The sequence below is a fragment of the Battus philenor genome, unplaced genomic scaffold, assembly GCF_028537555.1.
Source record: "Battus philenor isolate CCGP_79_NKW_IND1 unplaced genomic scaffold, ilBatPhil1.0.hap1 SCAF_29, whole genome shotgun sequence".
In the NCBI taxonomy this organism is placed as follows: Eukaryota; Metazoa; Arthropoda; class Insecta; order Lepidoptera; family Papilionidae; genus Battus; species Battus philenor.
Window position 1 is genome coordinate 4,489,295 of NW_027181692.1, and position 21,983 is coordinate 4,511,277.

The 21,983-nt window shown below is 37.4% G+C and overlaps 1 protein-coding gene across 2 annotated transcripts in view; it reads left to right on the top strand.

Moving 5' to 3' along the window:
* The window catches only part of Chi (LIM domain-binding protein 2 Chi), an 84,191-nt gene that overhangs the window by 34,330 nt on the left and 27,878 nt on the right, over positions 1-21,983 (top strand). For both annotated transcript variants that reach the window (XM_068769848.1, XM_068769846.1), the window contains exon 2: positions 2,145-2,539. In XM_068769848.1, coding sequence (XP_068625949.1) covers positions 2,145-2,539 — 395 coding nt within the window. The remainder of the gene's footprint in view (positions 1-2,144; positions 2,540-21,983) is intronic.

Genomic DNA, 21,983 nt, shown 5'->3' on the forward strand with positions numbered 1-21,983 from the left:
CAAGACACGTCTATTATGTATTTATGATTTAGTGTAAAGTTTATGTTAACATTATTGATGTGTCGTAACATCTCAAAGAAATAAATAATATAGAAAGATGATATTGAATGTTAAAGGGTTCAGGTTATGTTTGTTTGGTAAAGCATTTAATTTGTCAGGATGTTGCTAACGACGTTGCATGAAACGCCTTCAACTATCATAGTATTGATAACAATTACTTATATGAAGAGTAATTGCTATCGACACTATGGGGGTAGAGCACGCACTAGATGGACCGTCGACATATAGCGAAGGTTTCGAGCACCGCACAATCGGTCATAGTGGCAGTCTTTGTAGCAGGCCTATTCCTTGCAGTGGACATCTATCAGCTAATGTGATGATGACTTATAAATGTAGGTTTTCGACATTATCACTTTTGTTTGTTTTGTCTAAAAGATGGTAGAGTAAAACCCGGTTAAAAATAGCCCCGACACGCAAAGCCACCGTGCAGCGGGACGGATGGACGTAAACAATTATTAATTATTACCATAATGTAAATAGGTGTTAGTACTCGACGCTGTGTAAATATTATTTATGGTTTGGTTTTTTGGCAGTCGCCGGAGGTTGGTCTCCCTTGATTGTTGTTATTGTGGTCGCCAACGCGTTGGTTTATTTCTACTGTATTACTTCGCCGGTTTACAGTTTTCTATATACTTCAATATCAACAGTTCATCATCCTTCTCACCATTTCATCGTTGAAGACATATGCCTTCCTTAAAGTCGCCACGATGACCAGTTCAGCTCTGCCCTCATCCAGCGGCTTGTCACGACCTTGATCAAATAGTTGGTCTGCACAGTGCAGGGCCAACCCACTCCGCAACTTTGGACTCGTTGCTTACACTTGAGAACCTTTTGGTCCCTACGACAAGGGTTGTACGAGCGATATCCCAATTATTCAACCTTAGTGATTTGACTGAAATTATATCCATATTTTTTTATTAATATTATTTCTTCTATTTTTACACATTTTTTTTTAATCCTATCTGAGAAGCGACAGCCGGCTATAAATCTAAAAATTAATTATACGTGTCCTGTCACTGAAAATCTGTAATGCTGTATGTATTAAGTAAAGGTTTCCCGTTATCGATACCTATATAATATCCCGCTTGTTTTTGAACTTAGTTTAAAATTATATAGCACTTTATACTGTACTATAGAAATGTACTTTTGTCTTAAATGTAGTTTTATTTCTTATGAATATGAAATATATCGCAAGATGTAGACGGTCGTTAAGAGCATTCATTTGTTCAGTTTACATGACATTATTACTCGCTTTGGCAACCCTTGAGTTAAGTAAATCCCTGGTCGACACTTGGGATGTAAATACTTTACTGATTTTTTCACATAAACATTTATTTTTACATTAGAGTAAATCATTATTTCAGCTGTAAGACGTCTGATGGACACTGGCCTCCGCCATAGATTTCTTATAGAACCGGTAATATTTTGTAAAAGACTATTGCGGAAAAATGTAACAATTGTGCGATTTGTACTTGCTATGTGGATTTTGTAAAGTGTTTGTGGCAACAATTATGAAAATCTTGGTTTTTATATGGTCAATGTATGTCACCTATTCCCGTATCAGAAACCCACCGAAGCTATTTATTTATGTACTGCTATAGAAGTAACAATATTGTGTATCAGGAAGCAAGATTTTGAAAATAAGTTTCTTAAAGGTTAGCTGGTTGCTTATACCTGATGACAGCTTATATCTAAGCGACAATTTTCATGTAAAACAAGTGAATAAAACACAAAAAATATACGGCACCCTAAATAATAATAAAACAAAACACGAAGAATCTATTGTAAGTTAAAATAATTATAGCAAAGACATTTTTTCTAAGTATTATATCTCCGTAAGCACTTCCAGAGTCTCTAAAATGTCCAATGCGGATATTTCCGCATTAAATTTATTGTCATTAAAAATATTAATGAAGAAGGCCTGTGTAGCCCAAATACTGTGTAAGGGTAAATCAGCAGACTTGGTAAAGAGGCGACCCGTGCGGTAATACATTCACTTTTGCCTCGGTGCTCACTGCGTTTGCATCGGAAACTTGTGCCTGGTAATGAGGCGGCGATGAGGCTAAAGCAGTTGATGTTTTCAGATGTCGGTGGGGCTGCAGCGGCGCGTGCCGGCGCTGGACGAGGCCGGCGGCGGCGTGGGGGTGGGCGTGGGCGCCGGCTGGAAGGGCGGGGGCGAAGCTCCCTTCGGCACCTTCGCCGCCCCGGCCGGCTCGCCCGCGGGTCCGGCATTCGCCGCGTCCCCTGCCCCCTCAACCCCGGGCCCGGGGCCCGGTTTCGCGGGGCCTCCGTATGCGGGGCCCTTCGGAAGCCCCTCTGCGAGGCCGGGCTCCGGAGGCGGCTTCGCGGGCCCCCAGCAAGGCCACTTCCCGGGCCCGGGCTTTGCCCCGCCGGGCTCCCCGTTCCACCCCCACGCGCCGCATCCGCCGATGCCGCCGCACCCTCACATGATGGCGCCCCTGCCGCCACCTGTAGACAGGTTGGTCCTACATTTTTTTTAAATTAACTAACATTTTTACTAATACCCTCTGTAAGAGAAACCTTAATGATGTATACTTAAGTTAAATCCTCCGTATTCAAATAAAAAAAAAGACTTGACGTTGAGTCTACCGCGTGCACGGATGAAATGCCAGTCAGACTTTAAAACAACCGACGATGGAAACTCAGCGAATTGTGTAATTTTAAAAATGATATAAATTTTAATGATTTAATATACTTTGAATTAGCCTGGAGGCGAAGACATCAATCCCAAAGTGTACTAGTTTCTATGGAATCATTTAAAGTGTATGTAACCTTTGGAACACAAATGTTCTTTGACATTTTTAAATCTAGCAATTGAATCTTTCTGAACATTTTCTGGGGATCTATTGTAAATGCGTATGCAGTGCCTATAGAAACATTCGCTAACTGAATTAAGTTGTTATCGACGAGTGACAGCCTAAGTCGAGGTTCCCTCGCGGGTGGGTACCTTTGGAACTTATATACCCCTGGAGCCTCCTCTGAAGCGATATAAGAGCTCGGCGGGCGCCCTATCCGGTGGAATTATAAAAAGTAGCGGCCTGTGCCAAGGCTTCTTAGGGAGCTTTCGAGCCATCTTAAAAGAGATGTTAGGCTTTCTCAGCACACTGACTTCACGTACCCGCGGAATTTACAAATGCTATTTGGACAATAGCGCAAGTCAGATAAGAAAAATCGATTAAGTCGAGTCTTACATCTCTGCGGAATACACGGAACATCATTTATTGACAGTTAAAACAACGTCGAAGGCACACTAAGAGACGAGCCAAGTTCATGAGTTTATTTGGTCTAGACTCTTTCTCTACATAATTCCTGCCACTGCATCGCCATATTTTTTCATGTAAAACAGACGTTCCTAAACATTTGTTCTCTTAAACCACTTTCAAAATTTAGCTGGTTCCGAAGGATGCCCTGCAACGACATATCCTCAAAACTCAACAGAAATGTGATATTAGATTTAACTATGAAAATTTGTTTTGCGACCATTTAGTCAACGCTAACCAAAAATAAATATTAAAAAAACAGGCGGAATTATTTCTTAATTAATTAATTGATTGTGCTGCGAGTCGATATCATAAATGCATAAAAAAAGAGCTTCCAGTCAATTTAATTTTTAAAAGCACAATGAACTTCATCACATACGAAAGCAGATAAATTTTTGTATACCTACACTTAATAATTATAAAACCTCATTTTTTGACTCATTAACATAGATCTCGATCGAGTGTCCCAAGGACCTCGGAGGTCTGTTTGGACAATTAAGGTTGTAAACTAACAAATACAATATCGTCAAAATTGCGTACTCTATATCAAATCAAAACGACATTTAAAGATGACTTCTCGCTCTCCAGCAGGTCAGCGCGTGCGATGTAATCGCGCGTATAATTGGTTGATTTTTCACAGCGCTATTATCGCTGAATGCTAATTACCAGTAAACACATGATAAGCTAATCTTATTACCACTTATTTTAGCAGCTAATTTCATGTTACATAACTTGGGAGGATACATAGTTTATTGTCGGAAATTTAAACTGTAAACTCAGGCATCATTCTTTCTCATGACATATACAAGTGGTCATTTTAAATAACATGAAATTTATAATGAATAAATGTATGGTAAGGAGCATAAATCATCATCATCACCCAAAGATTCACACGATGACTAACTTAGTGTTGGTCATAACCACGCCACGTCTACCGGGGTTCGCTACTCTAAATCCAACTGCCATTTCAGACGAGTAATTGATCAAACTTTGGTTACTTTGTTTCCTCCTTACCAGCGAAGTCCCAAGCATAGTTGCTCTCTGACCTTGATACTCAAAAGGCTCATTATAGAAGCCTTAATCCTTGACAAATAAGTTGTTGCCTCACGTCAAAAGTCGCCGAATGTCGCAAAAGCTCAAAACAAGTCTGTATTAATTGGTCCCCGTCAGCCCACGCGGGCTGTTAATATCTCCCCGCCGCCGTATCTTGATGTGTCCGGGGTAAAAATACACGATCGGAAGGCTCTTACGCGCCACTCGCGCTCGGTCACGTGGCCTCGGGCTGCGGTCACACTAGCTGCTGTGTTGCTTTTAATTTGTGTAATACATTTATTTATTTAATTAACACTTGTAAATCACGACAAGAATATTTATATATATATATATATATATATATATATATATATATATATATATACAAATAGCGGTATTATCGCAGGCGGCGATTTCTTTTAGAGTCATATTTAGTATAATTTCAGCAATAAGACGTTTACTGCTTTACAAAGTCCTCTCGTATAGATTTCCTATTGAATTAATTAAATATGGCCTGCATCCAGCGTCTTCTTATAACCTTAATAAACTTATATATTCTCATTGTTAGGGAAGGCTGCGCTGCGCTTGTCGATCCGTGGTCTACAATTTAAAAACTTAAGGCTCCAACGGTCATTTGTTCTGCACGCTATTCCCAATGCCACTTTAACTAGCCATTTTGCTGGGATATTTAACGGAATCAGGCGTTACCTCGCGGAAGTCCATCCTAAGTAAGAAAAGGACCAATATTTAGCCACTTCCGCACATGCAGTGGTAGTCGTGCAACAAAGTGCACCGCCCGCCAGCCCGCTGATAAATGCGTATGCGGCAAACAATGCGAATCACACAACCGCCACCGCCAAATCACTCAACATGTGTTTCACCCCTCCAAGGGGCATCTTCAGAAGTTATGTTACACCGATTATTGCCAAACACAGAGTGAGCTCAGTCCGTCGCCGCTTGTTATTTATATGCCACATCCTCCCCCACTACTACAAAGTCACTAATTTTGCTGGGACCTCATATTGCATGCTCACACCATACCTCGTTGAACTGTGAACTTGCTAATGAAGTCCGAAATTAGAGAGTTATTAAAACGTGGACAATGGCTTGAGTCATCACTGGTAACACATATTGGTCGTAGACCTTAACCCTTACTATATACTGTATGTATATATATGTTCCATCAAACATATGGACTGTTGGGACATAACGTCCCACTGAATTGTGATGAGAAACTGCTACGTCAAATTTATAAGCAGTTTGCAATAAAAATGTCATAAGTAAAATATATATTTTTTATTTCATTTACATTTTAAGGACTTATGAGACAGAGATTTACACTTCTACTAGACCAATGGAGCATATAATCCCATATCGATTTTTAAGTTTTTTATAGAAAAATCTTAGTGAAAATTATATATTTATTACCAATTGGCACAAATAAATACATTCACACGCCTGAAGTAAGAATTAAATATAATTTCAATTTTAGTCCTGACACACTATTGTACTGCAGTATCGAAAGGGTTAAAGGCACTGAAGGGCTTGTCTTTGCAATCGGCAGATGCGTTTGCGTATTGTTGTATTTATTTTATCGTCGTCGAATAAACACACACAAATATCTGTTCAAATTTAGTTGAGTATTGGCTCTGTTTTAATCGTTTCACCTTATATCTTTATATGACTATTTAATATCCTGTGATGCGTGAGTGCAGGCTAATCTCTGTCTATCGTGAGAAGACGCGCTCTCGACACCCTCTCTGCTTGCCCCAGTTCAACTCTTGACCGTGATGATCTGACCCGGATTAGACTTCGCGGCCTTGTCAGTTAACACCATATCCCTCATTTCCCCGATTTGTCTGATGTCTACGCTTCCTAAAGCAGTTTGAACATTGCTTTGCTTTTGGTATCAAAATAATATTGAAATTAATTGATAAATTATAATTTTTATTTTGATTTATTAAGGAATTGGAAACAAAAAAATATTTACAAATTATAAAAACATGATACTGAGTATCCAATATTTAAATAAAGACAGTTACACATTGTCATCAGAACAATAGTATTAATAGTAACGATGAAAATAAATAATCTGTTGTTATTTAATAGTCTAGCCTAACCTTAAATTATTAAACTTAAAGACAAAGACCTATTAACGTCGACCTTAATTTTTACCTATTCGTCTTCTCGTGTAATATATCAATATTATTGAAACACTTATTGCAGTATTTGCAGGCCCTAACAATCTAATATTATATTTTAGACATGTGTAGTTAACTTCTAAGATAAATATAGTGAACTTGTAAAACAATTCTGCATCTAGAAGTTAATTTTCTACGTCTTATTCCAATATTACTTGAAAAATAGGAATCGATTTTATCATGCAGATATTTTTTTATCTCGCTCTCCCCTATCGTATTTATAGGACAGGGCATTACAATCTTATTTATAATATCCTTAATTAATATACATATTTATTTCACATTGGTGGAAAATCACAGGTGGAAAATCAGACCTCCTCCGCACCTTCTCCCAGGCAGAACTCCACACCAACCTGACCAGGGGTGGCACTCTCAACATCATGCAGATATTAAGGACATATAGTAAAAATAAGTGTGACATCACCCTAATGTGCGTAAAATGGAAAACCATCAGACACGTGATGACTTTCTGGTTAAAGTTAGCGAAGCCTGTACCAGTCACGTGACAATTTTTCTGGACATATTTAATAAGTTCGTATCAATCACGTGGTTGTTACACGCTTAAAGTTTTCAGATATCAACTCGTGGCGTACACGCGATCGTATTTTTCAAAAAGGTACAACGTGATGACGTTTCATATCGAAAAGCGCAAAACTTTTATAAGCCACGTGAGCACGTGGTCTGGTTGGTAGGTACAATTAAGAAGATAACGCTCCGTACAGCAGTCCTACTGTTATAATCTGTTATATGTATTGGAACCAATTAGTCCTTTGGCACTATCGTATTGCAAATTGAACGCGTCCCGTCTAGGCCCAAGCCAAGGTTCTTTTCTCGAGGATTTTTGAGACCAGTCACTCTATGGAGCTTTCACCTAAGATACCCAAGAACTTGTCGGCCTTTTAATCTAGAGGTGTGTGTGTGATGTAAGCGCACCAGTCGAGACTTTCGAGATGAAGTACTGAAGGCAATACCTCGTCATCCTTGTGGAGGTATAACTGCTTCTCAGATCAAAGTAACCAAGAATCAAAAGCTCTATAGACCCACCTAGATTTTCGACTCAGTAGTAGAAAATTATTGTTCGACACGTGACGGTATTTCGGCTAAAATAGCGGATAGCTTGTATCAGCTACGACATAGGTAAAGTCTGACTAAAGTGAAAAGCTCATATCGATCACGTAATGATATTTTAGGGTAAAAAGAGAAAAGCTTATCTCCGACTTATGATTTTTTCCGACCAACCGAAGTCTAAAAGTCCGACACGTGATAATTACCCAAAGGAGGAGAGATGTTGTACGTAAAATAAAGTTATCAAAAGACTTTATATCAAAACTTAGCACCAATTAAGAATTACAATCTCTGGTTATATAACTTCAAATAGTCATACTCGATATAAATTTAAATTACATATGTTCTCAAAATGCAATGTTAACTGTGTATAAAATATTATTATATTTTCAATATATTGATTTATTCCGATTAAAATTAAATAAAGTATACTTAAAAATATAATTAAATTCGTAGTTTTACGTTGAGTAACTATGGCGCCACTACGCACGGAAGTTGTTGTGCTTTAAAGTATTTTGACTGAAAGGAAGAAGTTTACAAATAGCGACGAAGGTGGCGGCAGACAAAAGAAGAAAAAGTTGGTAAGATGAAAGAAGAATCGAGGTCACCTACGAAACAATGTTGCTATTGACCCTGGAACCAGTTTGTATACTTGTAGCCTGAGTTAGTGGTAATTGTGGATGTATGTCTTCGGCTGTTATTCGTTTCAAGGCTATGTGATAAGGCTTAATCGCTGCGTTGCTATTGTTATGTTGTTAGCGTAACAGCCGCCACTGCGAGCGTTGACGGCGGACTGAACCTATGTAGCGGCTGATTCTCCCACCCCTCCGTTTCGTCGCGTGTATACCTATGGCGCGGTATTGCGGTATCGGTAGGAGTATAGCTAGGTAGTGATAATAATAAAAAGCATATATGCTTTATTTATTTACCCCCGAAAGGTTGCACTATATCGCCACAAAATTACCACTAGTGCAACAACTTAAACTGATGTTTACAAAACCACAAACCTATATCATACTTGCTATTTACCATGTTGTTGTTAGTTGATTTAATTTTTACATGGAGAGACTGTCTCGCCGCACGCATACTGTCCGGTAAAGCGGTTGCGGGTAGCACTTTAAGTAATTAGTGTCTCCTAGTAACAATGTCAGATTTGTGCATTCATATTTCTCATCACAAAATCTGTCGTATTGGAACGTTTAGACATGGTGTAAGGTAAGCAATTAGGAATACTTAGGTTTAGAGAGCCTTGACTTCAGTGACACAGAACCGGACGACGGATCGACATGGTCTCGAAAGCACAACGAAGGTGAATAGGATGGCGGGACAGAGCTTACTTTGGTACCTCTGCACCCTAGTAAAGTCTTCCATAGTGGGTAGGAATCTTCTCACAGATGGCTGAATATCTCGTGCAGGTCCAGATTTCTTTTCGACAAAAAAAATATTGCTACGTCTTATTAAGCCAGTAATTTCATTAGATCTGCGTCCGTCGTACCGGAACACAATAACGCTTTCGAACAACTGTTTGGCGTTCACACTTAAACAGCTTCCGGTTGTTTTTTTTTTAAGTTACGTCATTGTTTGAATTTATAGATTCCGTGTATTGTAGATGGCAAGGTAAGACCTAAACCTTTAGTGACTTAGTTCAAGGGATACCTGGGGGGGTTTTGGCTCGTCACATTGATCTTTAGAAATGTTAGATCGCTTGGGAGGATGCTCCATGGAGTAACTAGGTCCTCCCCGCGAGACAACTACGTTTGTTTTTTTGGTCGCCGCTATTGAGGGCCTGTCCTACAACCCATGTTTTGGGTTCACATGGACTGTTTCGCTGAGTCATTATTCACATTCTTTTTATTTTCTCATTCTTCTTACGTCTTGATATCTCTCACTCGTTCTTCTTTTAACCGTCACATTATTTTTTATTCCTATCTATTTCTTTACCTTTTATACCTTGCCTCCTGGTTTGCTACTTTACAATTTCGATTCATTATTTATTTAATTTACTTCAGATTTAGTTATATTCTAATTTATAATTTTTTGAGACGACTACGGTTTGTACTGTCACTCAATAAGCATACAGAATTCCGATTAAAGTATCCAAAGAAATAAAACTTGACTAGATCGGTTGTTATTGTCCGACTAATATGACTACCACTTCGAAAAGCTATAACGCTCGGAGAAGAAATGGCGGAATAGACTCCTCGCTTCTGAGATAAAAAACATACTCGGCGTCTTGTGTTCTGGGAAAAAAAGATACGTGACCGATACATGAACGCTTTAAACTCACTAATATATTCATGTTCTAGTATCGAGATGTAATGTAAGTGCTAGAAAAAAGTTACAGATTAATATTCTGGATGGCATGGCGTTCCAACTCGAGGGTGAACTGGGATTATTAATGTTCAATAACGTGTATTTATTAAAAGAGAATTGTTATAAAGGTCCGAGCTAATAGCTGACAGCTTGAATTCGACAAGGCAATACCCATACAATGCTAGTTATCAGTAATACATGTAAAAACTCAATAGCGTTAATTTAAATTTGCGGTGCCATATTAATATCGGGTCGGGAACACCGACCACACGAAAGCCACACTGGCAAAGAGCCCGTTAGCCGAAACCGCCTTGGTTAGCTCGAATTATTTTCCATAACGTTTAAAAAAAACGCGTGTCGAGTCACCGTGGCGGTAAAAATCGCAAAATTATCCTCCGAGAATAAAATAAAATGTGTGCGTGTGTGCGTGCGAGGTAAGGCCCGTCCCTGCGCCGCCGCTGTGTGCGACGGCCATAAACCCGCGCCTGTGTGTGTGCACAAATAAATGTAGGTGAACGGTACGTATATACTCTGTGCCGTGCGCCGGTACGGTTGACATGGCGGCAAAATTTATTTTCGTTGCTCTTTTTGTCTATGGCCCTGCAATAATGAAATATAATTTATTCTGTAATTGTTATATGTTTTTTTATTTAATGTCGTTACTGTTATATCTTTTTGTCGATTTAAAACTTTATTGTCCGATTTAATTAATTTTTTGGTTATATTTTTATTAAACCTTAACGTACTCGTACAGAGTGATTGTATATATATATAGCACATTTGCTTTCAATTACTGTATGGTACACTCGAGTACACATAATATTGTAAATGTAAAAGCGATCTCGAAGTATTAATTTTTACATATTATAATTAATTATTATTTTTCCTTGCAGTACTTTACTGTACTGTTCTTTATATTGCCAGAAATTATAGTCCTTTCGCATTCAAATAGAAAAAAAATATTATTTTTACCTAATTTAAAGTGTTTACTTTATATCGGGTAATGTCGTTGGTGTAAAAGCTTGCTGACAAATCAGTTATACTAGACAACTAATCACCCCGTAGTATGTTATGTGTAAAAATATATATTTTTAATATAATTTTTAAAATTACATATTTATGTAGTGACATGTATAATCTCTAGCAATATATTGCAATTTATTCCTTCATGATTACTTGCAGTCTCATTTATTACAATGGGTGCAGAAGTCCTGTATCCGGGCGTAAATGTAACAACAGATTAGTATTACTAAAGTAACTTATTCTGATTTTGTTTTGTGTAAAAGTGTTATTTAATGATAATTTTTGTTTTTATAATACTTTATATTTTTTTACGTAATACACGCTGTGTCTTCTTTAATTTAAGAACTTTTTCTCTGGTCGGTAATTTTGGTAAAATTTAAATGAATAATAGAAACACATTTTTTTGATTTAAATAATTAACTTAAATTTAATAATGCACGTTATGTTCACTGTTTTAGAAATTAACGAGTTTTTACTTTTTTATATTTGTAATTAAGCCCTTTAAATTGTTATATTTTAAGCTGCGAACCAAATATTAATAATAAAAACTTTTGTTGTAATTTGCTCTTGTGTAATATTTTTGAAGAATTAAAATAGAATATATTAATTAAAACTATATGAATATTATCATACCGCAACTGGCCAGTAATCGAAAAAAAAAAATAGAAAGATCAGAATGGTGTCTGCAGACGGTACTCTCCCACCCCGAGCACTGGATGTCTATGTACGTATAGCGTATGTACTCATCGGTACCGCTGCGGCCGACTACGGCTGGCCCCCCGCGCGGGGCCGCTCCGCGCCGGCCCGGGGCTCTCGCCGCGCTGGTCGGCCTATACATAAGTAAAGACTATGTGGAGTGAGACGCCACTCGGTTGCTCGAGTGTCGTCTGCTCCGCGCCCCGATCAAAATCATTCCAAATTCCAACTGAATTTTGACGTTCTCTTTTTTTTTTCCTAAACGGCCAGCGTTTCTCATTTAGATTTATAATTAATAAAATTCGTACGGAATAATCAAAGATTACGTAAGTTAATACTGGTTGTGTAATTGAAGTTATTTTTAAACGTCGCAAGTTACGCAACCCGGTTTTGTGAGCAAGTTATTCTGGTTTGCTTAACATGGTTAAGAGAATCTTATTGTTAATACGACTTGTTTATACGTCAATTTATTGGTACACTTTTTTTTTTACTTTCATTTACATTATTAATTTATTTTAAGTACAGGTTGCATATAAATGATTGAATATTTATGGTTGTAATGTTTTGGTTTATATGGCAACTTAGCGTTAAAATAATTGCAGCTTGGCCACACTGACAGACAACGTAACCTATATTTAAGCGTTTAAGTATACTCGGGGTAGGCAGGAGGTGTAGGCTGGGGGCGAGCACGTGGCGAGGGGTGGACGTCACCCCTTAACGCCGCTGCGCTCCTGGTACCGATGGTGAATTTTTATATTTCTATTTTATAAAAAAAAAATCCTCGTTCACTTTTAGTTAATTATAGATATTTTGTAAAATTTAATTTCGTGTATTTATCTTAAACATATTTTTAATGAGATTTGTAAATATGTGTGTATACTTAAAATCTACCTACGTTGGTTTGATGGTCTCATGGATTCACTTAAAACATCCTGTTTACAGTGATCACTCTGTAATGTACATTATTTTATCTTACTATTGGCCTTTAAGTTCTGGAGTGAAGACCACCAGACTGGCAAACGCAGCGCAGCACGTCCTTCCAGAACGGAGGTGCGCAGATGATCATGTTAAGATGGTTGGAAGATGGTGGACGCAGGCCGCTTAGTATCCGGTCATGTTAGAAATCTATGTGGGAAGCCTATGTCCAGCTGTGGTCCTACTATTCAAATTATGATGTGGATGAGAGCATATAAATTGTATAAGGTTTCACGTCGTTTAGACCTTGTTTGATTTTGACATTACTTATTTGAAAGGTTGAACAAAATATGTAGAAATATTTTATAATTCGCGCTGAACAAGTAACGTCACCGTGTTAATCTCGAACTTATTGATGTGTATGCCTGTGTTTTAATTGTTATAATCCGAATAATAATTATAAAATTCGTAACATCAATTAGTTTTGTAGGTATATGAAAGTGTGTTATTAAGAAAACACGTAGATTGCATAAATATAAATATTTAATCAACATCATTATGTCGGACGATAGATGGATTCCCGCTACAAGGCGTAGGCCTCCAGTAAGTACGGCCACGGTGACCGGTCATGTTCTGCCCGCATCCAGAGGCATCCGCGACCTTGACTATGTCGTCGTTCCACTGTAGGGGCCTGCTCACTCACGCCGCGTCTACCTTCACGTGGCCGTCACTTGAGATTCTTTCGGTTCCACCAGCGTTGTGCTCTGCCCGTTGTCACTTTAAAATTACTTATTATTTTTTTCTATAAGTTTAAAATTTAAAAATAAGTAACATATATATTTATTTCAAAACGGTCTCAATGTAATTATTCCAAGGAGCACTGAACCGTTTAAATCACGCTTTGGTTTTGATAAACTTATTTCCCAAGAGCTTAAACTGGTTAGTTCATTTCGTCGGCTCCTTTGGAGCGCCTATCTCTCTGACTGTTTCGTCTACTGCCTTCTCAGATCGTGGCTTATTCAGTCGACAAACTGTCTGCATGCGTTGCGTTTGGTTAAATGATGTCCATCAGAATTAATAGTGAAAATGAAAAATGGTTATTACAATTGAAGAATAAATAGTACAAGTGCACAAGATGTTTTTAAATTAAGCAGAGGCTGTATCTCGGGAAACCAATCACATCAGCATTATCATGACAGCTAATCGATCGACGTACATTGAAAAATATAGACCGTTCTGAAAGACCGCCATGATACCAGGTCTTCCGTTGTCGGCATCTAGCGACTTCGCGTGAGAATGTTTAACTTGGCCGATGGGTCCTCCCACTAGGCGAGGACCTATCAACGCCGCGTAAACTGCTAGTGGTCGTCACTCGAGAACCTTTCAGCCACAACGGCAGTCGGATTGTCATTCAAATGAGCAATTCTTCGTGATACGTCGGACATTTAGTACATATAAATCTTGATTCAATAATGTTTATCACTTCTATATCTTATTGCTGTAAAACCATATCATCGTCATCACTTCTACCGTAAAACATAGGCTTCTACTATGGATTTCCAATAGGATCAGCTGGATCAGTAGCTCATCTAGCGCGTTCAAACGATCTAAAAAATAATAAAGCGTATTTTTCAGTTATTTATTTATCTCTTAATAATAAACATAGATTTACGAAATAAGTTACATATTTTGTACAATGCAAGAGATTAACAAGAATGTGAATAAAAAACATTTTTTATGTATAATGTTTTAACTTTTTCTTTAGATTTTTTGTAGAAATGTTAGTTATTTTCTCTTAATTTCAAAATATAAATGTTAGTTCATTAGCGTCAAAGTTAATATACTTTTATCTACATTATCGATTTAAAAAAAAAAACTATCGAACTAATCAAACGATTCTCGAGACATGTGGCTTATAAGTTCATTTTGGTGTTTTGGCCTAACTGCGTTTTGCGAATTGTTATAATTATAATATTATTGTAGCGTGGACACATAATATATAACGACAAATTGAAGGAACAAAAGGCAAGTTGTCTCGTTGATCTCCGAAAACGTTACGCTGTTATCAAACATAAGTAGATTCTCCGAAACTGCGTTGTGCTGATGGTGCGTTGTACACACTGGAATGAAGTTGGTGATGTCGGCAAGGCTGACATCGCACACTCTTTTATCACTGAGGCTATTTCTTCGACACAAATAAAACTTACGAATCCCTCACTATTATTAGGTAAGGAACAAGTCAATAGATGGCGCTCGCTGTAGCATTATGTAGATAAGAATGTGTAGTATTCATCTTTTTTGTATGGCTCCGTTTTTGAGGGCTTCGTACTTTTCCTGTCGTGTGTACACAGGGACTACTTTTACAAAATATTTTTTACTGATTTTATTATTAGCGTTCGCATCTTTTTTACTTCTTAATGTCATTTATTAACTCTAATTATTAATTCAAATGTTAATTCTTTCATCCGTTTAATTTTTTACTAACCACAAGTTTACATTTTGATCTACTTTGCTTTATTTTTCTTTCTTTATTTTCTTTATTGATATAGTTACATTCCCAAATAATTCAATTATCCCTTTTATTTTCACACTACATTTTTCATAGTTTTAAATATTTACATTGACTAATCTTGTACACATGTTTTTTTTTGCCAACTTATTCCTTTTAATGGTGTCTACTATGACCCTCCTGCAGTACTCTAAAAAGGTCTCGCGATTTTCTTCGCTGTTCATAAGTGATGTGATGTTCATTTCTTCAACCCCTTGTTGCAAACGAAACTGGTAATCCGGTCTTAGCATAAATACGGGACAGCCGGTGATCAGGTGTGTAATATTCATCGCAGAATGAAATAGAAATTTGCGAAAAACCAAAAATATGATCAGATCAGCGACCATACTGTCTCCAAGAGGAGATTTATACGATTTGTATTCCAGGGGTGGGTTGGCTCCGATTGATTGTCGAATTATATCAATATTTAAATCTATGTACCCCATGTCAGCTCCTGGGAAATCAAAATAAATTACCGGTGTGCATAATAATAAATGTTATTATTATTCCGCCATAAAATTAGCGAAATTTAAACACCGATCGTAATAAACTAACCGGCATCTTAAGTATTATTAGGAGTGCTGTCATATACGCGTGCCATTATATCTAACTTCAATACACATATTTTGTACTTTTATCATATAATTTTAGTAAAATAAATATTCGTCTGCGTGTTTTAATTGCGGCTCGTGAAACATTTAAAATTTCCAACAATGGGCCTGAACTATCGAATAGAAACATTGAAAATAGAATACGCATTGAAAAATAAAATTTTACGGGAGTCGTGACCAATTCGCGGGCCACAGGAAACTTAGCCCGATCCTCTTGCGGGACATTATGGCTTTTACACCACATCTATATAATGAACTAGGTTTAATGTACAGGATCATTGGTTATATACTGCCAGAAATTATTAGCTTATCGCACTTTTATAGCAAAAAAAAGTAATGTAACATATACACAGAGTAACCACTTTGCACAGTGAGTTTGGAAATAGATATGTTGGCTTTAATCTTTTTTTACCCACAAATAAACTTTACATTTTAAATCTTTTGCACCTATACCCAATCACCTTGTGTAGATAATTAAATCAAAATTATTCGCCAAAAGTCTTGCTAAACGTTATATTCGAGAACGGCTTAAACAGCTCAAATTATTTCTCCGTACTTTCATTAAAACAAGAGTTGTATGTGTGGAGAAGAATGCAATAATTAATAGAAATATTGCAGACTTCATATTATTTCACCTTTACAAACGAGGGAGTAAATTTAAATACAACTAGCAAACACATAAAAGGGTCACTCAGAAATACTTTTACTTTATTTAATAGTTAATAACGTTAGACAGTGTGAAATATGTCAAAATTACGAAACTACATGAAATACGTAGTTGAAATACTTGAATAACATCAATTTAAATCAGTGGGGGTTAAAATCAAAGCTTAGATTTTTATTCTGTACATAGAAGATCCATATAGAGTGTTTTCTTTACATTATACTTTTCGATGTCAGTCAACCCAATAGTTAAAAATTATTTCTTAAAATAAGTCTTTCTTAATATGCAGAGAACTGGAAGTAGAACTTCTTAAATAGATCGAGTTAATGCAGTGTGCAGGCCACATGGCGCGCAGAACAGATTGCTGCTAAGGCCTTAAGCTTCTTGAATGAAGAACACGGCAACCGCAGAGAGGGACATTCACCAACAAGGTGGAAACTCAAGCTTGTGAAGGTTGTCGGAAAAAACTGGTAACAAGCCTCACCTGTTTGAAATGTTTGAAATCTGTAGGGCGGTCCATGTCCAGCAGTGAATGTCTTATGGATGATGTGATGATGGTGATGGTGACGTGTGGCAGTTCAGTCAGCGAAAGTACTTGTCTTTATCTAAGTAATTGTTGCCTTGCGACTCACGTTTGCAGACGATCATCTTAAATATATCTTGGTCTTGTCAAGGTAAGAAAAGGACCAAAATTTAGCCACTTCCGCACATGCAGTGGTAGTCGTGCAACAAAGTGCACCACTCGCCAGCCCGCTGATAAATGCGCATGCGGCAAACAATGCGAATTACACAACCGCCAACGCCAAATTACTCGACACGCGTTTCACCCCTCCACGGGACATCTTCAGGAGTCTGTGTATCTCTCTGTGTTTGGCACTAATCGGTGTAACATAACTTAACACTTTATTGCACGACTACCACTGCATGTGCGGAAGTGGCTAAATATTGGTCCTTTTCTTACTTAGGATGGACTTCCGCGAGGTAACGCCTGATTACATTAAATACTTGTCAAGGTAACCTTGGGAGGTAAGCAGCAAGCAAGACTTCTATAAATACAATCAGTACCATTACCTGCTCAGTATCTTAAAATACATAATTTAAGACTTCCAAACAAGCCATTAGCGATTGACAGGTAATTCCCCCCACACCCTAAAGTGGGGATTGACAAACATGTCAGACCAAGTCAAATAAAAAAAAAAAAAAATTTATTATAAACACAATTAACATCACATTATGTTATAGATAACATAATTATTTCAGTCGTAAAACTTCCACTGCTCCAGCAGTTTACGTCTGTCTGTCCACATAGGCCTCGTCCGTGGATTTCCAAAGACACCGGTTGGAATTGGTCTATATCAAGCGTTTTCAAGGTCTATATCAAGAGTTTTTTTATTTAAGTTGTCTGTTCCCTGATGTGTGGGTTGACGTCTTGACACGTGAACCTTATGGACTCTAGTAGCCGTGTGTTTTATATAGTGATCATATAAATTAATATTTATTTTGAAAAATAACATATCCTGAAAATGATAATTATTTGGCACAAATTAAAATGTATATTATACAAATATACGACGCCGCAATAAAATCTAACATGTCAAAGAGCTTTGTTTACCACATGTCCAAGCTTGATTCATGACATTTCAGATATGCAACTGTCAACCGATACTAACTGCTAGAGCCATCTGTTGACAAATAGCAACAACTAATGTTTTAAAAACCAGTGATTTATTTATTTCTTAAGAGACGTTATCAAAATTTATTTTCTTCAATGTATAGGATTTAATATTAACCATAGAGTAATAACATGTTATATCAGATTTTACCTTCAAACATTGCGTCAAAGTTAACCGCTGAAACTGTGAACAACACCGCCTCCCGGGAGCAGGGAGACCGTCAATGAGTCACCACATAGACTAGACACGCCCACGCAAACAAGCCGCCAGAATGAGGAAAATCAAGATAGAAGAAAACTTCAACATCGATAGTTACTGAAGCAGCGGAATACGATGGTAACAGCCGCAGAAGTTTCCCCATCACCACCCGGAGGGACGAAGAGACGGTTATTCGAGTCACACAGACGCGACACATTACCTAAATAAATAGGAGAAATTAAAATTTTAGATCCGCTTTGACCGAGGAAGCTGCGACAGCCCCACCAGACTAAGAGCGCCGACATTTAACGGAAGCCAAAAGACTAAACTTTTTGGTGAATTTAATATTATTTCGTGATAATATGTTTAGTTGTATAGATGTTACTTCGTCTTATAAAAACTGAACTAAAATATGAAATTTTCATTTTTAATTTATGATTTTCACTTTTTTCTCAAGCCTGCTCTGTTTTTTGCGAGATACACTAACAAATCGCCAGTCTCAAGTGTATTTAGTACTAGATTTTAGGTTACTGAATGAACTTTCAAAGTGCCTTAAAGAGATACTAAAATTGATATTTCAAAGATTTTACGAAAATTTACAAATCTCAAAGGATTTCAATAATCCATAAAGTATACAGTTGATTGGTTATAGGTGTAAAAGCTTCAAAGCTTTTTGCGGACAAACACAATATACATTTCACCCCTTTAAAAATTTGTGCCCCTGTATACATTATAAAATTATAATGACGTGATGTTCACTACATCACGTCGTCTGCAATAAGCCGTGGAATGTGCTTCAGGTATTTAGTACGGGGTGTTTACAGGGTCCTTAATCACGCGGCCTTCTGACCTCCTCGTCCGATATGCAGCCAAGCTCGCCGCAATCAAGCCTCGCATATAAGGTCAAATTCTCAGTCCACGTCACCGTTCATTCATACGCAACCGGCAGGGGCAAGGCGATGGGGTGAAACACCCCTATTAATAATAACTTTAGCCTCTCGCTCGCACACGCGCGCGGCCCATATCGCCGTCTCAGGGGCATGCAAATGAAAAATCAATGGAGGCACTTGTCAGTCTTCTCCCGTTGCTTTCTTGTTTGCGGATAAGCTGAATTATTATTTTGTTTCTGGCAATTAATTAACTTATTTATTATCGACATTTCCTGAGGGTAGTCGTCGATATAGCTTTAATACAGGGTACTACTAATCCTTAATGGAATCAAGCGTTACCTCGCGGAAGTCCATCCTAAGCAAGAAAAGGACCAATATTTAGCCACTTCCGCACATGCAGTGGTAGTCATGCAATAAAATGCACCGCCCGCCAGCACGCTGATAAATGCGTATGCTGCAAACAATGCGAATCACACAACCGCCACCGCCAAATCACTCAACACGTGTTTCACCCCTCCACGGGGCATGTTCAGGAGTTATGTTACACGGATTAGTGCCAAACACAGAGTCTGTATTTGCATTTTATTGTATGACTACCACTGCATGTGCGGAAGTGGCTAAATATTGGTCCTTTTCTTGCTTACTCCTAATCCTGCCCCTGTAGTTCGAAGACGTCACCAGTGAATTTCCAGTTTGATTTTCATTGGTCCTCTCCGATCGAAGATTTGCCAATCTCTTTACCTTCTCCCAGGGTTCCATGGACGACCATATGTTTCTTTAGAAGATCCAATCCATATCTTACTTGATAAGTAGTCAAAACTAATGAAACATGTGGGTTATCTAATTCCACTTAGGCCTTTAGATCCGTTTGAAGACAATGTTGGAGATTTTATAAAGTTAGAATACTAAGCACCGGCTTGTGATCTCTGGTTGAAGACAGAAAGAACCTTGTTGACATAGATGACAAATGTTCTTAGGAATCGGTATGCGAAAGATATACGCAACTGTGAGGTTGCGTGTGAACGTAGACTTCTGAAGACATTATCGAACCTCAGTCCTCTACGTCTCTCGTCCTCCTCTGGGCTACCACTATTCAAAACATATACATTTGATTTCCCATAAATCAAAGTCAGTTTTGAACGGCAATAATTTTTCCGTATATTCACCTTTCTGAAGATATATATCATTCGCCGATAATACTCTCTCAGCTTTCCGACATATGGGCGCCCGAGAGGGTTTGGACCTCTGCCACTTCTTGATAAAAAATGATGGAAAAAAATACCGGCAAGTCTTCTATGCAGTAAGAAAATGCATTGCTGGTGTTAAAAGAGAATGATTAACACTAGTCAGCAATTGCACCCAGCACAGTATTTTGAATTAATTGCTTCAATCAAAATTCAATCATACACCACTAATATAAAGTATAGTTTTGAGTGAAAAAAATCTTTATCTGCTTATGTTTTACGTTTAAAAACTAATTACAGAAGTATAATGAGATTAAAAATAAAGTTTCAATAGGCGTGTACCAACCGGTCCGGACATTTGGCCGACAGAGATTTGACGACAGACCACAAGTCGAATGAATAGTCTTGATACGAAAACTATTTATGTATGCTGCGTTGTGTTAGTTTTTATTTGGATAAATAATTTTTTGTTAAATAAAATTACAATCATAAATAAAAATTAATCGCTTGATCGATCCGGCTAATATATATTTTATGTCTTACATTAGGCTCTGGACACATATGATAAAATGTTGGACAAAATATTAATAACGTCTCTAATTTTTATACACTTACAACAATGTAAGTTAAATAAAACATCATTTGTAACTGTCAAAAATTTGTCACTGATCGAAATAAAAATAGTGTTTTACGACGTAACCAAATTCTTCGTACAATTATTGTTTATTATTTAAACATTCATTTTATAAAGTGATAATTGCAATAAACTTATTTTATTTTTTCAGACCATACCATCTGGCCAATACCAAGTTAAATTAGATTAAATGTAAACGTTTAATTACAATTGTTTAAAGCAGCTTACTAATATTTTAAAATAAAAAAATTAAGTCATCATAAGAGCAAACTTCGATGTCTCCAGAAAGTCAAGTCCGTGAGATGATTGGTTATAGGTTTAACCCTTAATTAGGCGCATGGGGTCAGCGCCACTTGAAATTCAAAAAATTATGGCTTACAGTCTTCAGAGCGTACTAACGCTCTTTCTAGCTTCCTCACTCCCCGCGGGGTACGCAAATTAGTCACATCCAGAACATTAACTCCTGCGCACACATCGCTGTCCTTTAGAGAGCTGACCCCATGCGCCTAGTTACGTTACATTTTTTGGCGAAGGTAAGTTTTTACTTTTGTGATTTTTTTTGTGTTTATATTAGTATATCGTACTATTTATCTTTGTATGTGTGTATTTTGATACGGTATGATTTCTTTATGTATTTTTGAGTGTTTTTCTATGCTTTTTCTTTTTTTTTGAATTAAAATGCCTTACGACAAACAAGTATTGCAATGGCTGGATGAAGTGCTTGATGAAGAGCAAGATGTTGCTGCTTCGGATTCGCAAGACGAAACTTTAAACGATGCTCTCATTGATAGCGCTCATAATTCAGACTGCGAAATTGAGGAGTCTGAACATATCCAAGACATCCCAGTATCAACGGAAGATAATTATTTTTTATCTCGACATACTCAGAGAAATGGCCCGAAAGTGAAATGGTGTAAAGTACCACCATCGAACGCAGTAAAGACCCGAGCACAAAATATTATTTTACATTTACCTGGAGTATAAACATATCTGGC